The sequence below is a fragment of the Beta vulgaris genome, chromosome 4 (genome assembly GCF_026745355.1).
Source record: "Beta vulgaris subsp. vulgaris cultivar EL10 chromosome 4, EL10.2, whole genome shotgun sequence".
NCBI lineage: Eukaryota > Viridiplantae > Streptophyta > Magnoliopsida > Caryophyllales > Amaranthaceae > Beta > Beta vulgaris.
In genome coordinates, this window is record NC_079205.1 from 37,024,069 (window position 1) to 37,040,177 (window position 16,109).

Consider the following 16,109-nt stretch of genomic DNA (forward strand, 5'->3'; position numbering starts at 1 on the left):
ATTTGACACCATGCTCTATGAATTAGTGTGCGCGCCATTTAACCTTTAGTATTTTAGTAGGATTTGCTATTTGACGCTATAATATTTCTTATTAACTCCATAAATATAGTATTTTTATGTTATATATTTATACCATCTTTTCTCTCTTCTCCCCCTACCACCATTGGAGTTGCCGCCACCACCACTAATCCACCATCACGCCCCACCACTTGGTTTCGGTGCTAGCTATCAGTTTCTTGGTGGTGAATTTTAAAAAAATATATATATGGAGAGGCGTAGACCATGGACGCCCCACCACCAGTTTGAGGCGTCCATGGCAGGCGCATGACCTTATGGTGGAGCGTCTACCATGAACGCCTCCACCGCTGGCGGGGTGTCCATGCTGAACACCTCCTATTTTTTGAAGAACCGAGGAGAGAAGAAGGGTGGTGATGGGAGTGAAGATGATGGTGGTGATGGGAAGAAGAAACAAAGAAGATAGTGGTGGTGATGGGAGTGAAGATGGTGGTGGTGATGGGAAGAAGAAAGGTACTGGTGGATGGGAGTACTCTTATCTAGTAATTCATTATGTGTTATATTTAATGTATATTGCAATACAAGTTTTCTGCATCAATTTAATGTATGTGGACCAATCAATCACATTTTCTTGGATGCTATATCATCAATCACATATTCACATTATGAAAGGTGGTGGTGATAGTGCGGAGTGAAGTTGGTGGTGGGTGATGGGAAGAAGTAAGATAGTGGTGGTGATGGGAAGAAGTAAGGTAGTGGTGGTGATGAGAGTACTCTTATGAGCATTATGAAAGGTGGTGGTGGTGATTTGGACTTGAAGATAGTAGTGGTGTGGACACTGTAGAAGAAGGGGAAATGAGGCATTGAGGGAAGGAAAGAAAGTGGAAAAAGAAATAAAAAGTATAAAAATACAGTATCTTATACGTACTTAGGGCATTACTAAGGAATTATAAGGCGTCGTCATTTAGCAATCCAGTTTAACAATAATGGAGAATAAACGAAAAGAAGAAAGGTATTTCTCCCTCTAGTCTCTTCACTGGTTTCCGTCTTCGCGGCCACCTGCACCATCAATAAAAGCACCACCAATAAAAGCACCTCTGAAACCCCCAATTCCCATAACTTCTCTCCACCATGTGGCGAACTTCCCTTTCTCTCTATTCAAAAAGACTCAATTCTCTCTCTTCTAAACTCAATCCTTACCCTAATTCTCCATTCTTCCACTTCAATGGCGGATTAAGCTCTTCCTCTCACCTCTACTCATCCGTAATCCCTAAACCATCTCACTCCATCAAGCTCGGATTAGGGTTTCATCGTCTTTCTCAATTATCCATCGATTCTTCGTCTTCTCTTTCGCGCGATCTTGTTGCTGCCGTTTCGCATTATGGTGGCTGTTATTGGGAGCTTTCTAAAGCCAGATTAAGGTATTTTATTTGTGCTTAGCTTTCATTAATTAGCCTCATGTTTGATCATTTTTTTTGTGTTTTGCAGTGGATTGTTAGCTGTTTTTGTAGCATAGTTCTTGTGTATTTGGTAATGATGCAATCTATTATGATGTTCTTTTGTTTTGATCTAATTTAAGTTTTTTAGATTATCCGTCTTCTATATAAAGGTAACGTGCAGAAGTTTTGTTATGTGCTTGAATTTGGATTATTAGGTATCTGCCGAGTGCCGTGCTTAGTTTTCGGTAGAGGTATTGAGTTTGCTTTTGAATTGAGGGTTGGGTTATCTTGGTGAGGATGAGAAGGCAAATTCTTTATGTTGTAGTATTAATAATTGGGATGGCAATGCAGCTAGAGTATGGTTGCCATTGTAATCTGTAACATTTTTTAGGCCAACGCGCAGATGTAAACCTATACCATTTAAGGTTAAGATATGCCTCTTACTCATGAAAATTATTCAGACAAAAGCTAATGGGGGTGTAGTTCCTGTTCTGATACTTCACTCTTTATCCGGTATTGTAGGAGAGAAAGGACACCAATCAGAGATGAAAGTAAGGTTCAATGCATGAGAAAAATGATCTTAGAAGTTAAGAAGGTATTCACAGAATTCCGTCAGAAACATGAAACTCTGTGGAAACACATGTAATGGAATGGAATTGTCTGAGAAGGGCCATTACAAGAGATGTAGTCACCTTGTCTTGCTTGCTGGGAGAGAGGAAGCTTTTGAAACACCTTTTATAGCAAGTTAAAGAGGAGTCATGAACAACCAATATAGATTAAACTTTTGTGACCACGTGTCGTTGTTTAGGTGGTTGGCATGCACTCAATATTGGTGGTTGTTTAAGGATTATAGCTGCTTTTTGCCGAAAAACAAGCTGTTGCTGCTGGCTTGTTACAGTTATGTACTTTGTCTCATCTTTCTCTAACTATGCCCTTTTTGGTTGCACATTACTTCTCTCAGATAAGAGGAGGAAATTCAGTATATGTAAAGCATCCCCAGTGGCTAAGTTAATCAGTTCTAAGAGTCCCCAAAAGAGGAACATCACTAGGAGAAACCATTGGATAATGCATGCAAAAATTAAAGGTGAGTGGCTTTGACAACTGGCCATAGGAGTTGCATAGCATGCCTAAGCCACTTGACTACAGTTCCTTATCAATCCTGTTATTTTTATTTGTCCAACATTGCTTCACTGGGCATGACCCTTAGTAATGGATGTTGGAATTCTGTGAGAGGTAGGTAAGTCATACATGGAGGTGTGTCATGCATTATTAGAAAGGCTATAGTAAGATGAGATGCTTAAGACTTCTCCTTAAACTTTATAGTGGTGATAGAAGTTAGAATTCTTTATCTGGACTTCTGGGGGCATGTCCATATGAAAGAAGGGCTGGTTATAACAACCTACAAGGCTAAGACTTTAAGACAAACAACATTTGCTGAATTACACTGCAAAGCTAAAGCCTTCAATTGCAAGTTGTTACTAGAACTGAGTCCTTTGTCAACAAACCTTGAAGCCAAAGCCTTAGAAGAATGTAGAAACTCTTGCAGAAGAAGAGGATAAAGAAGGTAGAAAACTTTGTTTGTGGTCCTTTTACTCGTCCTCCCTATCATCTCTAAATAGTTGCTGTGAACAAATCCTTTGGGTCTGGAGAGATTAAGTAGATTTGAGTATCAAGAATATGTGCTGGATAGTTTCTTTTATTCATAATCTTACAGAGATTTTCTTGTTTGCCTTTATATTCTCTTTTACCAATAGTATGTAGTTTAGCAGGGATTTATGGAATCCTTTTTCCTTGGGGTGTTGTTGGGGGTGTATGCTGATATTATCATAGTGAAAGTTTTCCTCTTAGTTATTTGGGTTTACCTCTTAAGGGTATCTAAGTTCAAAGTTTTTCCCAATTATATTGAGGATTTCAAGGGAACTCGATGGATTGATGGTGGTCTACTTTTCCCTTTCAAGGGTGTCTAAGTTAAAAGTTCTACCTCTATGTACTTCCAGCTAAAAAAAGGAATAATTGTTTCTATTTGATTCTGATTTTCTGCTTTCTTGTAAATCCCAGCTTGCTAGTAGTTGCAACTTCTGGAACTGGGTACGTTCTTGGCAGTGGTCAGATCATTGATCTTGCTGGCCTTTGCTGGACTTGTGCTGGTACAATGATGGTTGCAGCATCTGCTAACTCTTTAAATCAGGTTAGTTGTTACAATTTCTGTGGAGACAGATGGTATTTACTTATTTCGCTCCAAATACTCGATAAGTGTTTCTTACTAGGAGTTTCTTTGCTCTGTTCTTATCTCAATCTCATTTTTGATCCCTTTGCTCAATATCCAATCTTTCCACTTATTGATTCATTTGACAGGGTAAATCCAGTTTCTTTTCACTTAGATGATGGTTGAATACAACTCTTTTTCTACTGAAAGAACTGTTGACTATGTTTAATTAGGGGATCATTAATGCATATAAGATAAATGCTCTATATTGATGCCTAAATTATTCTCAATTTTGGCTTCACCACCGCGCGTGACTGCATTGTAAAGGTTTAAAGCTTGAAAGGAAAATGATTATGCTAATGATGGTGACGTTGCTTTTATCATCGTTCTTTTAGGTGTTTGAAATAAAGAATGATGCTAAAATGAAGAGAACAATGCAAAGACCATTACCTTCAGGGCGTTTGACTTCAGGGCATGCATTGGCTTGGGCTTCTACGGTTGGGCTTGCAGGCACTGGTTTATTAGCATACCAGGTGGTTAAATGATGTTCCTTTGCTTTATTTTTATATGTCATGCTTACTGCTCTGCAAGTGGAGACTAACGTTGCTGATCTTGCAACAAGGTTTTTGCAGGCTAATGCCTTGGCGGCTGGACTAGCAGCGTCTAATCTTCTTCTGTATGCATTTGTTTATACTCCAATGAAGCAATTACACCCAGTAAATACATGGGTTGGAGCTGTGGTTGGCGCTATTCCACCACTTCTTGGGTAAGCTTTTGGTAATGCTCAAATGTCCTATTTCTGCTATATAGTAGATTTTTCTAACTGGCTCAGGTAATGCTTTCCTTCCCTGAGTATGTTAGGGTTTTCTTTCTTTGATTATGAACTAGATCTCCTCTTACAAACTTTTGACTATGAAAGATTATTTATAGCGTAGGAGCTTGTCCCCATTGCTAGATTCTTGTTGACTCTTTAAGTTATCCATTTTCCTGTGAATCCTCTTCTTTTTGAAGTTTTTAGAGGTGTTAAGACTTAGGATTCTTTTGTGGTTGAAATAGTTGGTGGGAGAAACAGGAGTTCTTTGATAGTATCATGCATCAATGGTGTTTTTAGTTTAAGGCAGAACTTTTTTTTGGTTTTCTTGATATATAGGTTAGTTATCCTGTGATGCTTGGGCTTCTCATTGTTTTTGGAAAAGAAACACAACATAGTGTGGATTCTGCCAAGCACAGTGGATTACTCAATTGACAAGCATAGTGGTTTTTGTTTCTAAGGATCTGCCAAGTCCAGTGCTGATATGAAGTAAAAGTAAGAATAGCAGTGTTGTTTAATTGAAGGGCAGCCTTGGGGGGGGGGGGAGGGGAGAGTAGTGGTAGTATTGAATTGGAGATATGCCACCATAGTGGTCATAATAATGAATCCCACTGTTGCCAGTATAGTAAAACGACAGAGACAAAAGAAAGTGAAAATGTAGTGATACTAGCATGCTCAACACAGAGAAGCTGGACACAAAGCACACAGGTGAGCAAAGGGGACGGAATGGAACATGCATTTGAGAAAAAACTAAGAGAATCAAAACCTAGCAAGTGGACCCTCTGTCTAACTTCAGGCATTCTAAATTAGAGAGCTAGACTGACTAGTAACATAAGATTTATGAGGAAGATTTTCTTAGGAGAAGGATTCGTTTTTTCTCCTTGTATGTGTAAGTGATTTATATGGTAAATCTTTTTGGTGGTTTTGCTTTTGTTAGTCATGTCTTACTTTTTTCTGCTTGGCCTATCTTTTTGGCATCTGGGTTATCATTTTCTTCTGTTTGGCTCTGTTGGGAAATGTTGAAGATATGTTGTTAGTTTGTAGGAGATTAAAAGATAAATGGTTGTTGAAGTAAGCAAGCTAATTTCTTTAGCAGTCTGGTGTTGTGTGGACAGGGTTTGGACTCAGCGGATTCCTCAACACTTAGATTTGTTGTATGAGGCTTTTTATTGCTTTTCTATGAGCCTTGTGTAAAGTTGGTTGGTGCATGATGCTCTCACTTCGAGCATCAGTTATTCTTCTTAGATTTTGTTGACAAGAACTATGTTACTCCGACACGGATTCGGGTGTCGTATCCAAGTAGGGATCGGAGGATCCGACACCCTACTCCAAAAATGTGGCGGATACTCCGACACGGTCAAGAGAGTGTCTTGACCAATTTTCTAGACACTTCTATCATTGAAAGTGTTAGGGAAAAACTTTCCTAACACTTTATTTTGATAAAAAAATAAAATAAATCAGTTGTGTATATTTAAAAAATGATCAAATTTAAAATAGTGAATTATATTAGACTATTATACTATATTCAGTTATCAGTATAGTATCTAAGAAGAAATTGAAAAAGTTAAGTTATACCCAAAATGTACAACTGTTTGAATTCTTCCCACTGGTCACCTTTCTTCTTAGCTGTACACACACCTTTAAAATATATATTATTAAATAATATTAGTATTACTATATAGCTGTACCAAATAATTTGACAACTTTAAACATGTTAGTGTACGACCATAGTATTTGACAAAGCTACGAAGAGTTTTCATCTCTCTTCCGCCGTTGCCGGAGAACTGAAGGTAATCCATGGTTGTGTTTGTCTAATGGAGGAAATCATATCATTGGGTTCGCTTGAATCTCCCGAGTGAAAATCCCAACATAGTATGAAGTGATTTCGTATAATTTTACATCAATTAGCATACCTAGGGTTACAAATAAACCCTAAATTTCAAATTTTAAAGGGAAGTGCAACGAATTAGGTAATTGTTCCCCTTTTCTTTCTTGGTTTCTTTCTCAATTTTCCCAAATGGGTGTCCGATAGGTGACGCTTTTCCCATACGCGTATCGATGCCCATTTCCAGATGTGTCGCGCGTCGTGTCGCATGTCGTGTCGAGTTGACACGCAACACTCGAGATTGAAGAGGGTGTCGGAGTAACATAGGACAAGAGCACTAATGAACCTAAAGCTTGAGTCTATAATTGTATTGTTCCCATGCTTCTTTGCTTGAGGATCTCTTTAGATCAGGGATTGGGATTGATATCACTTCCCATGTCCTTTTTTCTACATAGGGATGATGCTTTTTTTTTTTTTTTTTTTAATAGAATTGTTAATTTTCAAAAGATCTGGATGACTCAAAGATTCTTGTGACTACGTCTTGAGTTCTTCCTTTGTCATCATTTTTTTTTGATTCAATTCAGTCATTGTTTCATGCTCTAGTTTCAAGGGTTTCTTGGAAACATTAGATTAGCTGAATGGTTAAGCCAGATATGTGACTTACATTTCAAGTTCCTACATTAAGTATGAAACTAGGGATACAAAATGCTTTCTGATATCCTTAATTCCTTATAGTATTCTTTGCTTGAAATCTAAATTTTAAAATGGCTATAGCGCTTGAATTTTAATCACTTATTAAAAAACTTGCTCACTTTCGGTAGCCTTTGATGTGTGGGTATTAATGTATTATGTCGCAAATTTGTTCTCCACAGCCCCTCTGTTTTTCCAAACCTTCACCATATGTGTGATCTATAATCTATTCATGTTTTCTAGTATACTTTCTAAATCGTTTGTTTTTTATTGGTCCTTTGCCCCGCCATCAGCAAGAAATTTCTCGAAACATGATGTCTAATTTAAGTTTTTTTTGATGGGCATTGTTGTCTCTCTCTCGGTAGCTCGTTGCTCTGGGTTAACCTACTTATGATAGAGCTGGAGTCTTCTCGTTATTATTGATTATGGTCGAAATAGTGATGGGATACATTTAAACAAACAAAAGAAAATTGGAGCTTATAACTCCCGGATGTGTATGTATGTTTGGTAGACTACTCAATTCCGGAAGAAAGTAGTACTTTTAAAAAGACCGAATCCTATACTCTCCCCTTGGTGTTAAAAGGTGCGAGGCGCTGAAGCCTAGACGGAAGGCAAAACGCTTACATGTCGTAGGCGAGGCGCACCATTGGTGGCAAAAACTGTATAAAGTAATTTCAGAACATATTTTGTACTTATGAAACAAATATATTTTCCTGATACATAATATGAAACATAGTAAGATACTAGAATACCTCTAAAAGCATGGCCAATGGCTGCCCAAATATTCGGCACGAGGAGAGAGAGGGATTAAAAGTAATAAAGTTAAAAGAGAGAAGAATGATATTGCAAATCTATGAACCACCAGCCTATGCAAATTCTTTTTTCTGAATTGTCTCATCATGTGCTCTAGTGCGATATGGCTATATGAGGATGCACTCCTATGGTGCATTTTGACTTTTGAAATGTTTTAGCTCTCGAACATAAGATCAACACAGTGGGTCAGCATATGAGTCCAATAAAGATGTAGTCTTTTGGCCTTGAGTAATCTCTGATTGATGTGTATGCACCTCACGTAAATTATGTGAAACTCTCTAAAGGTATAATTAAGAATACTATAACTCGTTTATATTGATAAAGGTCGAATCTTTTGTTGTTTTTTAGGCTAAAGATCTAAACTTTATGAAAATTAAATTAAGGATAGTACTCTTGTTCCCGAACTAGAGGTATCTCACTAACCGCAACTAGGAGATGCACACAAACCTCGACGTATGTGCTTTTGGTACTTTAATCAAAACTCAAAACTAACTTTTATTAATGGTGTGCAAAGCATATAAATGATAACAAGCTAAACTAAGTCCTAATCTAACTAACTAGGAGTAATAACAACCTCCTTAAAACAAGGGATAACCACACCTAGCTAAACATAACTACACGGTTGTATCCACATAAATAAGTAAGATTCCTCTGATAAAGGGAAATTAGACTCCTAAATATAATAAGATTTCCACTTAACCATTCTACATGCCTACAATGAATAAAACAATTTTAGAAACCTAAAGCTCAAACCATGTAAAACCTTTCCAAGTAGAAAGTAAAACTACGGAAGCAAAAACTAATACAAGAAAGTCCAAGAAACCTCCAAAAAAGCTAAAGGACTTTCAAGAAACCCTCAAGAACCACTAAACAAAAGGGAACATGCTTCATTTGCTGCCTGACTCACGCATCACTGATTCTCTTCTATAAAATCTATCAAACAAGACATATATACATGCAAAACGGTTGGTTGGTCGTGTTGGTCTCGTATGTGTTCAAGTCATTTTCAGTATCGGGTTGACAACCCCTTGACCATGACCCTGGAAGTTTTGTATCGGATCGACCCCAGTGGTTAAGAGCCTTTGCACTTTTTTTTTTGGCAGAAGTTACATTCTAATTCAAATTTTGTATAATATAATACAAGTCCATACACAATTGAGCAGAATAGTTTGTGATTACCAAACTATGCAAATTCTCAAGATATGAGCTAATAATAATGGTGACAATCTAAAAACTAACATAATTTTTCTTGCTACCTAATTTAACATTAAGGCAGAAAAGCATAATACAACTTTTTTTGTGCCTTAATATAAGGACCAGAATGCTCTAAAATTATACTATTAACATATAAATGACGTAAAAGTAACTCACAGTTGAGCATGTCCTTGATAGTTAGAGGACATGTAAATGAGAATATTGGATTATGGGTTGGTATGTGACTCAAGGTGAGCATAAATATTAGCTAACATATGAGTAGTGATTAAGAGATTAATGAAAATGTGGGGGGACATTAAGGGAGGAGAAATATGTTGACCCTAATTTGTTGCAAGGGTTGGCCCTAATCTCCGTCACTTAACCCAATGAGGGAAATCAAGGATGGTATAAGACTCCTTATCATTGAAAGTATTTTGTTGCTATGTTTTATCTTGGTGCATCTCAAATTGGGTCTCGTCAGGGTTGGCTCGCCTTTTATGAGTTAAGACATATATTTGGTCTTTAGGTCATCATCTTATGTCCAAACCCATATCTTTTTGGATTGATTTTTTGTCGTGTCAAATTTTATTACATTGTCATTTATAAAGATACATAAGGAATTACATTCAATTAAAAAAAACAAGAAGGGGAATTGAGGAACTCTATTTCTTACATGCCATAACATAATTAGACGCATTGTACTCAACAATTTCCTCAACCATGTAAGCAAGAATTTGTAAAAAGTTGGCATCTTTCACAATTTTGAGAATGTCCTTGGTGTTCATGGATATAGAGCCTTTTTGGAAATTTGACAAGAAAGTCCATAATATCCTTTGATAACTAAATCATGCCGTTCAGTAGATGATACGACCTACCTTTTGATGGCCACTTTTTCTTGTGATCCTCCATTTTGCTTATGAGATTCATCTACTTCTCTTAGCTCATGCATTCTAGGTGGCTTCGATATGGAACCATGTTGTCCAATTGATTTAACTTACTTCAAAATGTTTACAAGTAGTCGCTTGTTGAAAATAATCCGCATAAAAACCATCCGACGATCTCCCTGCGAACCCTTTCCCAAATACGTCAGGAGCGTAGTGGCTCTCAGCGTGTTAGTGAACCCTAGGCCTCCTTTGGCAGCAACTTCTAGTTGTGAAGGCCTTTGGACTTCCTCGACTCCTCATAGTTCAAAGTTCATTGAGGTTTGATTCAAGCTCTCAACCATGTTTCCTCTTTTGATCAAATAGGACCATTGAGGGGGTGCGGCTCACTTGTATCGTTAATGAAAATTCTTTGAGTTTCAATTCAAGTCTTCAACCATGTTTCATCTTCCCTTTCCTTCAAGTTCTTCATCATTCAATTCAAGTTCTTCGAGTTGACATGTGACTCTCTTTAAGTTCTCCCTTTATTCTCTAATAGTGGTTCCACTTTGACTTTTGCGTTTGTCAATCCAATCTTTGCCATTAAATTTTTTTACTTATATACTTCTATTTTTTTATTGTACCATTTGACATTTGAGCACTATTCATCAACTAACTTTGACAAGCTTTATTTCACTACTATATATGAAAAAATATAGTTAAGGGGATTCTTGTTAGATTTGTCTCAATGCGAGAATTTCAAATATCAATTTTTATTATTTTCACTTATACGCAACTAGAAATAACGCTCAAAAAGTGTATCGCGAAATGTGAAAAAGCAAATGGAGTAATATCAAATTTTACATTCATAAAAAGCTGATAGTATTAGCAACAATTATAAAAAGTTGATAGTCTGTAAATATACATTGAGACAATTTAATAACATTTCAGATGGAGTAATATCAACTTTTATACATTACTTCGACAATATGATCAAGGTCAAACTAAAACAACTATTAGAGAACAGTTCGAGTATCAATCTTTTGTTTCAAGATAAACATGTTTTTTTAAGACATGCTGCAGATGAAAAGGCATCCAGGCGCCTCGCCCAAGGCAACCTGCTGTGCCCAGGTTTGTTAAAGCATCTTTCGCATTTCTTGAGCTTGCTTTGGGCGCACTTTTTGGAACTAAGGCTGTTCCATCTCCCCACATATATTTGCAAGTCTAAGGTCTCAATACTCATATCACCTGACATGTGCCATGTGTTTTGACAATGGAGAGACTTGAACATGTTCATCTTTTTTTAATTAAAATGATTTGAGGGGCTCTACCTAGCCACTGTTTCGGGCAATAGCAGCTTTTCTGTGAGTTTTGTTAGTCATAAGGAGCTGAAAGGAAGGCTTGTGAAATGATTAGTATAAGCTGTTAATGTCTCTGGTGCAATCCAGCAAAAGCATCTATATTCACACCAACTTCTTATAGGGCCTACACTATACGGCCCCATAGGTTCTTTAGCCCCTCTAGCAAATAGATTTAGACTGTTTCTACCTAAATTAAATTTGCTATATATATATATATATAGGGGCAAGATCATATGAGAATGAATCTCAACCACACAATTGGATTAGAGTTAACACTTGTTCATTAGAGTTATACCCCCTAAAAAATTTTGAGCCCAAATTTTTTTTTCTGATATTATTTTTTGGAGTTACATCACTTTTTCATTAGAGTTACATCACTTATTCATAAGAGTTATAGTGCATAAAATTCATTCTGATTTCTCATGTAAGTGTGCATTCTCATATGAACTCCTATATATATATTATAATGGTTTTCCACTTTGAAATTATATTTTGCTAATGTTAAAGCTGGACTTTTTAAGCCTTGTTCTTGTGAGAAGTGCACTTGTGCATTATTGTGAAGACAAATATCAAGCTATACTCTCATACTACATGTGCTCCGTGATGTTTGCATGCACATTGGGAATTTTTGCTTAACTATGCTGACATTGCTTGCTTTGTGTTGCAGGTGGGCTGCTGCTTCTGGTGGGGTTTCTCTTAATGGGATGATTCTCCCTGCTGCGCTGTACTTTTGGCAAATTCCCCATTTTATGGCTCTTGCATACTTGTGCCGTGACGATTATGCTGCAGGAGGGTATGTAAAGTTGGAAATTTGTGGTGCTTATGACTTCAAACAGTGACTGATATGTTTAGTGTTAAGTTGCATCTCAAACAGATGTTACATTGACGAGAAGAGGAAAATAGAGTTTAGTTGTGGGTAAATAAAGTTGGAATCAGCATTTGAATAAGTTCATGATAGAAATTTAGTTATCGCTGTCCTGTTTGCTTATCAGCATTTTTGTTAATTTAAGAGGCTAAGATATCTTAATTTCAGTGGGACTTCTCCCGACGACTGAGATGCATAGTAAAGTATTATTCTTGGACTTCGAATCGGTTTCTGACCAAAATAGAGAGCTTCTGTTTTTAAGAACCCACCAAGGCAAAGGATTTATCTGTCCAATCCAAAATTTCCATAAATTTTTATTTCCCCCTTTCATAAACACCTTGCACCTTGAAAAGGGCTTCGTGTGATTGTTTCAATTGTGCTCAAATGGATTATTGGTATCATATACTTGTTGGTATTTGGCCAATAAAGTGTGTTTCCACAGGTTAAGTGGGTTGTATTTTTTAATAATGAGCTGTAACAATAGTGACAGTAGCCTGCATATCAATCATCAAACGAGAAGTGGCACAAGACCTCTGACCCGTGCTTGATTCATACTAATGGCTTATGGTTGAGAGATGAAGTGCTGATAAATTTTTAAATGTCAAAAGCTTTATAAGTTTTACCAACAATGGTGTGGTTTCCATTTTCTTGCTGGGCTTCTTGTCACTTTTGCTTAAAGTCTTTCAAAACACATGCATTACCAAGAATGGCTGGTAATTAGACTGCAAACTACTCCTGTGCTATTATCTGTCCCCTATTAGGCAACTTTGATTAGTACTTTGTACTTTCCCCGTTAAGTGATTGCAATATGTACGGGTTGCACTTTTTTCTAAGGAGATGCGGGAGATAGAGAGAGATGATAAGAGGGACCCATGTGATAAGGAGAGAGATAGAAAGAAAACATAGTCAAATGTAGCAATGTTGCAATTAATATGAAACATCCAAATAAGGGAAATGTTGCAATACTAAAAGTTATATCATTAAAGCATAGGATGAGGACTAGGGAAAGAATATTGAACTTTCAAAACATGATGGCCCTGTGCTATTCAGTATTTTTTATGTCTGTTTCGTCTCTTTTATATGCAGGTATAAGATGATTTCTCTTACTGATATCTCTGGTCGAAAGACTGCCTTAGTTGCACTGAGGAATTGTCTGTATCTGATCCCTGTGGGTTACTTGGCATATCAATGTGAGTGACTTCCACAAGATTCGTTAATTTATATACTGACGTGTAGGAATTAGGATTAGTAAGCAAAAAGACATTTTTCTTTCTACTTTTTTGGTATGTCTTCTGATGTTTGATGTGTCTTTGTATTTTAGGGGGTTTAACGTCTGGTTGGTTTTGCCTCGAGTCATCATTGCTTACTCTAGCAATCGGTGGGACAGCAATGTCCTTCTATCTTAACAGATCAACAAAGAATGCTAGGAGAATGTTCCTTGCCAGCCTTGTCTATCTTCCCGTATTCATGTCAGGACTTATGTTTCACCGTCTGCATGATAATTGGCAGAATTATATGCAGGATGATTCAACCACAGCAACTGTTTCATCATCAAGGTCTATGCAAGAGAGCGAGTATACTGAGAGTGAAAAGCCATTTAAAAATCCGGCTACTGGTAAACAAGTGCGGTCACCTGTCGCTTATGCCTCCGTTGCACCATTTCCTTTCTTGCCTGCTCCTTCGTATTCAGATTACTAAGTCTGGAGTTCCTATATTGTATAATACAGATTTCCGCCCTTTCTATGTAGATTCTTGTTTCTCCTTTCTGTTCTTTGACCCTGGTATCGATTTTGCTGAATCCACAAAGGATATTCTTACAAGTCCTGCATGCTGCAGAATTTTGTTTATTTCGTTGTCTCTGATATAGCTTGCAGTTGACTTGTGTAATTTTTATTCTTAATAAAGGAGACGGTATATTTAAGTGAATGCTGCCACTTTTTGACTTTGGTATACTTAGTTTTGACTGAGTACTGCATTGCTGCTTTAAAATGATGAACTCTCTGCTTTTTCGAAAGGAAAAAAAAAAGAACTATCCTCACTTCTCCCAGTTCCCATCATCCTGCTTCCCCTTGCAAATGAATTGTCACAGCCTGATGCTCCTCGCGCTCTGGGTGTGAGTTAGTGGTCTATTGGGGATCTTAGCGCTTGGCTAAGGCGAGGGTGCAGCAAACAATAGAACTATCGAGTGTTGACGAATAGGGGTGAAAACATCCTCATTTCACAAAAAGGTGGAAATAAATAGTCGGTGTGGAATGTGCATAAATGAAAGCACAGAGTGCCAACCGGTGATCAAACATTATGAGTAACTGAAATATGCATCATTAGTAGTCTCCATTGTATTTGTCATTAACCCATATATGCTTTTTTACTGATTACATCAAAGTTAATTAGGAAGTCATGACACAACATCAACTAATAATGTGGCACATTTTTTGTAATATATATCTTATATGAAAAGTACAGGTAAAAGAGGATGTCCTCTCAATTGAGACGCCTATAAATCTAAAATGAGAACTTGATCTAAAGTTCGACATGAGTCGAGCACAACATCTGTGAGGCAGTAGAGATGGAATGACCTTTTTTGTAGAGAAAATTTGTTGCCTTATTTGCTTCTCGAAACACGTGAATATTGTGCCAATGTTTAAGCGATGAAGAAAAAGACATATGTCATTATGGGGAAACATGTCGTAGAATACAAATTACTACTTGGTTGTCGCCTTCAATAAAAAGATTTTCAAAATTGTGATGAAGCACCATTAGATACCATTTCTTATCTTCCAAGTTTCTTCCGTGAGTGGAGATGTGGGACCAAATCGATAGGCTAGAGCTACGACCAGGTGACCCCAAGTGGCCCCCGAAAATAGCCCCAACTGTCGCAAACGATGAAAACTGTGATGAAACACCATTAGAATACTATTTTCGGGCTTTTCGTTCAAGGTGTAAGTGTGACGCACTATATAATTTTGATCAATGTTCATTGGAATTGTATCAAAGACCATCATGTTACGTTCTTTCTAGATGCTCCAGATTATAGCTTAAAAACCCAAAAGCTTTTGGTTTTAATCTCAAGTTCTTCAGGCAACGGTCCCCTAAAAAAAAAGTTCTTCAGGCAATGGTGAGTGTCAAAAGGTATGATATGGTCAAGTTTTTTCCTGATAAGACAGTTGTCCAATAGGCTTGAATGTTTGCACAAGAGAGGAAGAAGGCTTATCGCTCACATCTCGTATCTCTGAGTTTTAGGAATCAAACCTTATAGGACTCATTTGAGAAATTTCACTTATTCTTCTCAAGTGAGCCCTCTTCATCTTACTTATAGAAAAAGAGAGAGGAGGAAGGACTATTTGCATAATTTACAGGGCCTTTACAAATTCAAGTAGTATCACTTTGAACCTGGAGGAGGTGGCTCTGTAGTGTAGAAATAAGGGCACCAACCAATTCAACTTCAAGGAAAGTAGAGATTCATTCTAAGTCATCAATTTTAATGAGGGGACAAACAAGTTTAAGCAAGGAGCTAAGATATGGAATGGACCAAAATTTCAAGGGCAATAGGTTAAGCCGCACCCAAAAGCCAAAAGACACGAGAGTGAATTTGGAAAGTAAACAAACTAAAACTCTAAAAGCAATTTACCAAGTAAAAAGAGGCCATGCACATACGAGAAATGATAAATCTATATCGGATATTGGATTGGCTATCTAATATCCAGGGTAAAATAGTAAATTTACCTGTCATTTTACAAAACCCAAAAAATGGAGCACGTAAAGATCTGGAAGAAAATTATTCAATATTGCAAAAAGCAGCAAAAAGCAAAAGTACTTTATCTCTCTGAAATGACTTGTACTTTTACCACTAAAGATATTTGTGTAAGCCAAAATATGACCCTTAAGTTGTCAATTGTTGTTTGTAAGTCCTGTAGGCAACACATTAATGAAAATATTGTAAAATAGTAATAATATGTTTGGGTATTAGTTGTTAAAAGTAGTTATAACATGCATAATGTCATTTATTCTGACCTAATCTTGTCTTCTCAGT

The 16,109-nt window shown here is 37.0% G+C and overlaps 1 protein-coding gene across 1 annotated transcript; it reads left to right on the plus strand.

Annotated features, from left to right (window-relative positions):
• Positions 1-985: 985 nt before the first annotated feature.
• Positions 986-14,005, plus strand: LOC104907416 (protoheme IX farnesyltransferase, mitochondrial). The gene is made up of 7 exons (XM_010696343.3): positions 986-1,436; positions 3,513-3,642; positions 4,056-4,193; positions 4,293-4,426; positions 11,882-12,007; positions 13,166-13,269; positions 13,401-14,005. Exons 1-7 carry the CDS (start codon positions 1,147-1,149, stop codon positions 13,775-13,777), a joined length of 1,299 nt encoding a protein of 432 aa, XP_010694645.2. The 5' UTR covers positions 986-1,146; the 3' UTR covers positions 13,778-14,005.
• The last annotated feature ends 2,104 nt before the right edge of the window (positions 14,006-16,109 follow it).

Bases quoted from the DNA above. Each gene is read 5' to 3' on its own strand.
- LOC104907416 (XM_010696343.3), top strand. From the start codon at position 1,147: ATGTGGCGAACTTCCCTTTCTCTCTATTCAAAAAGACTCAATTCTCTC. The intron at 4,427-11,881 runs GTAAGCTTTTGG...TTTGTGTTGCAG, and splicing joins GCTATTCCACCACTTCTTGG to GTGGGCTGCTGCTTCTGGTG. The intron at 12,008-13,165 runs GTATGTAAAGTT...TTTTATATGCAG, and splicing joins GACGATTATGCTGCAGGAGG to GTATAAGATGATTTCTCTTA.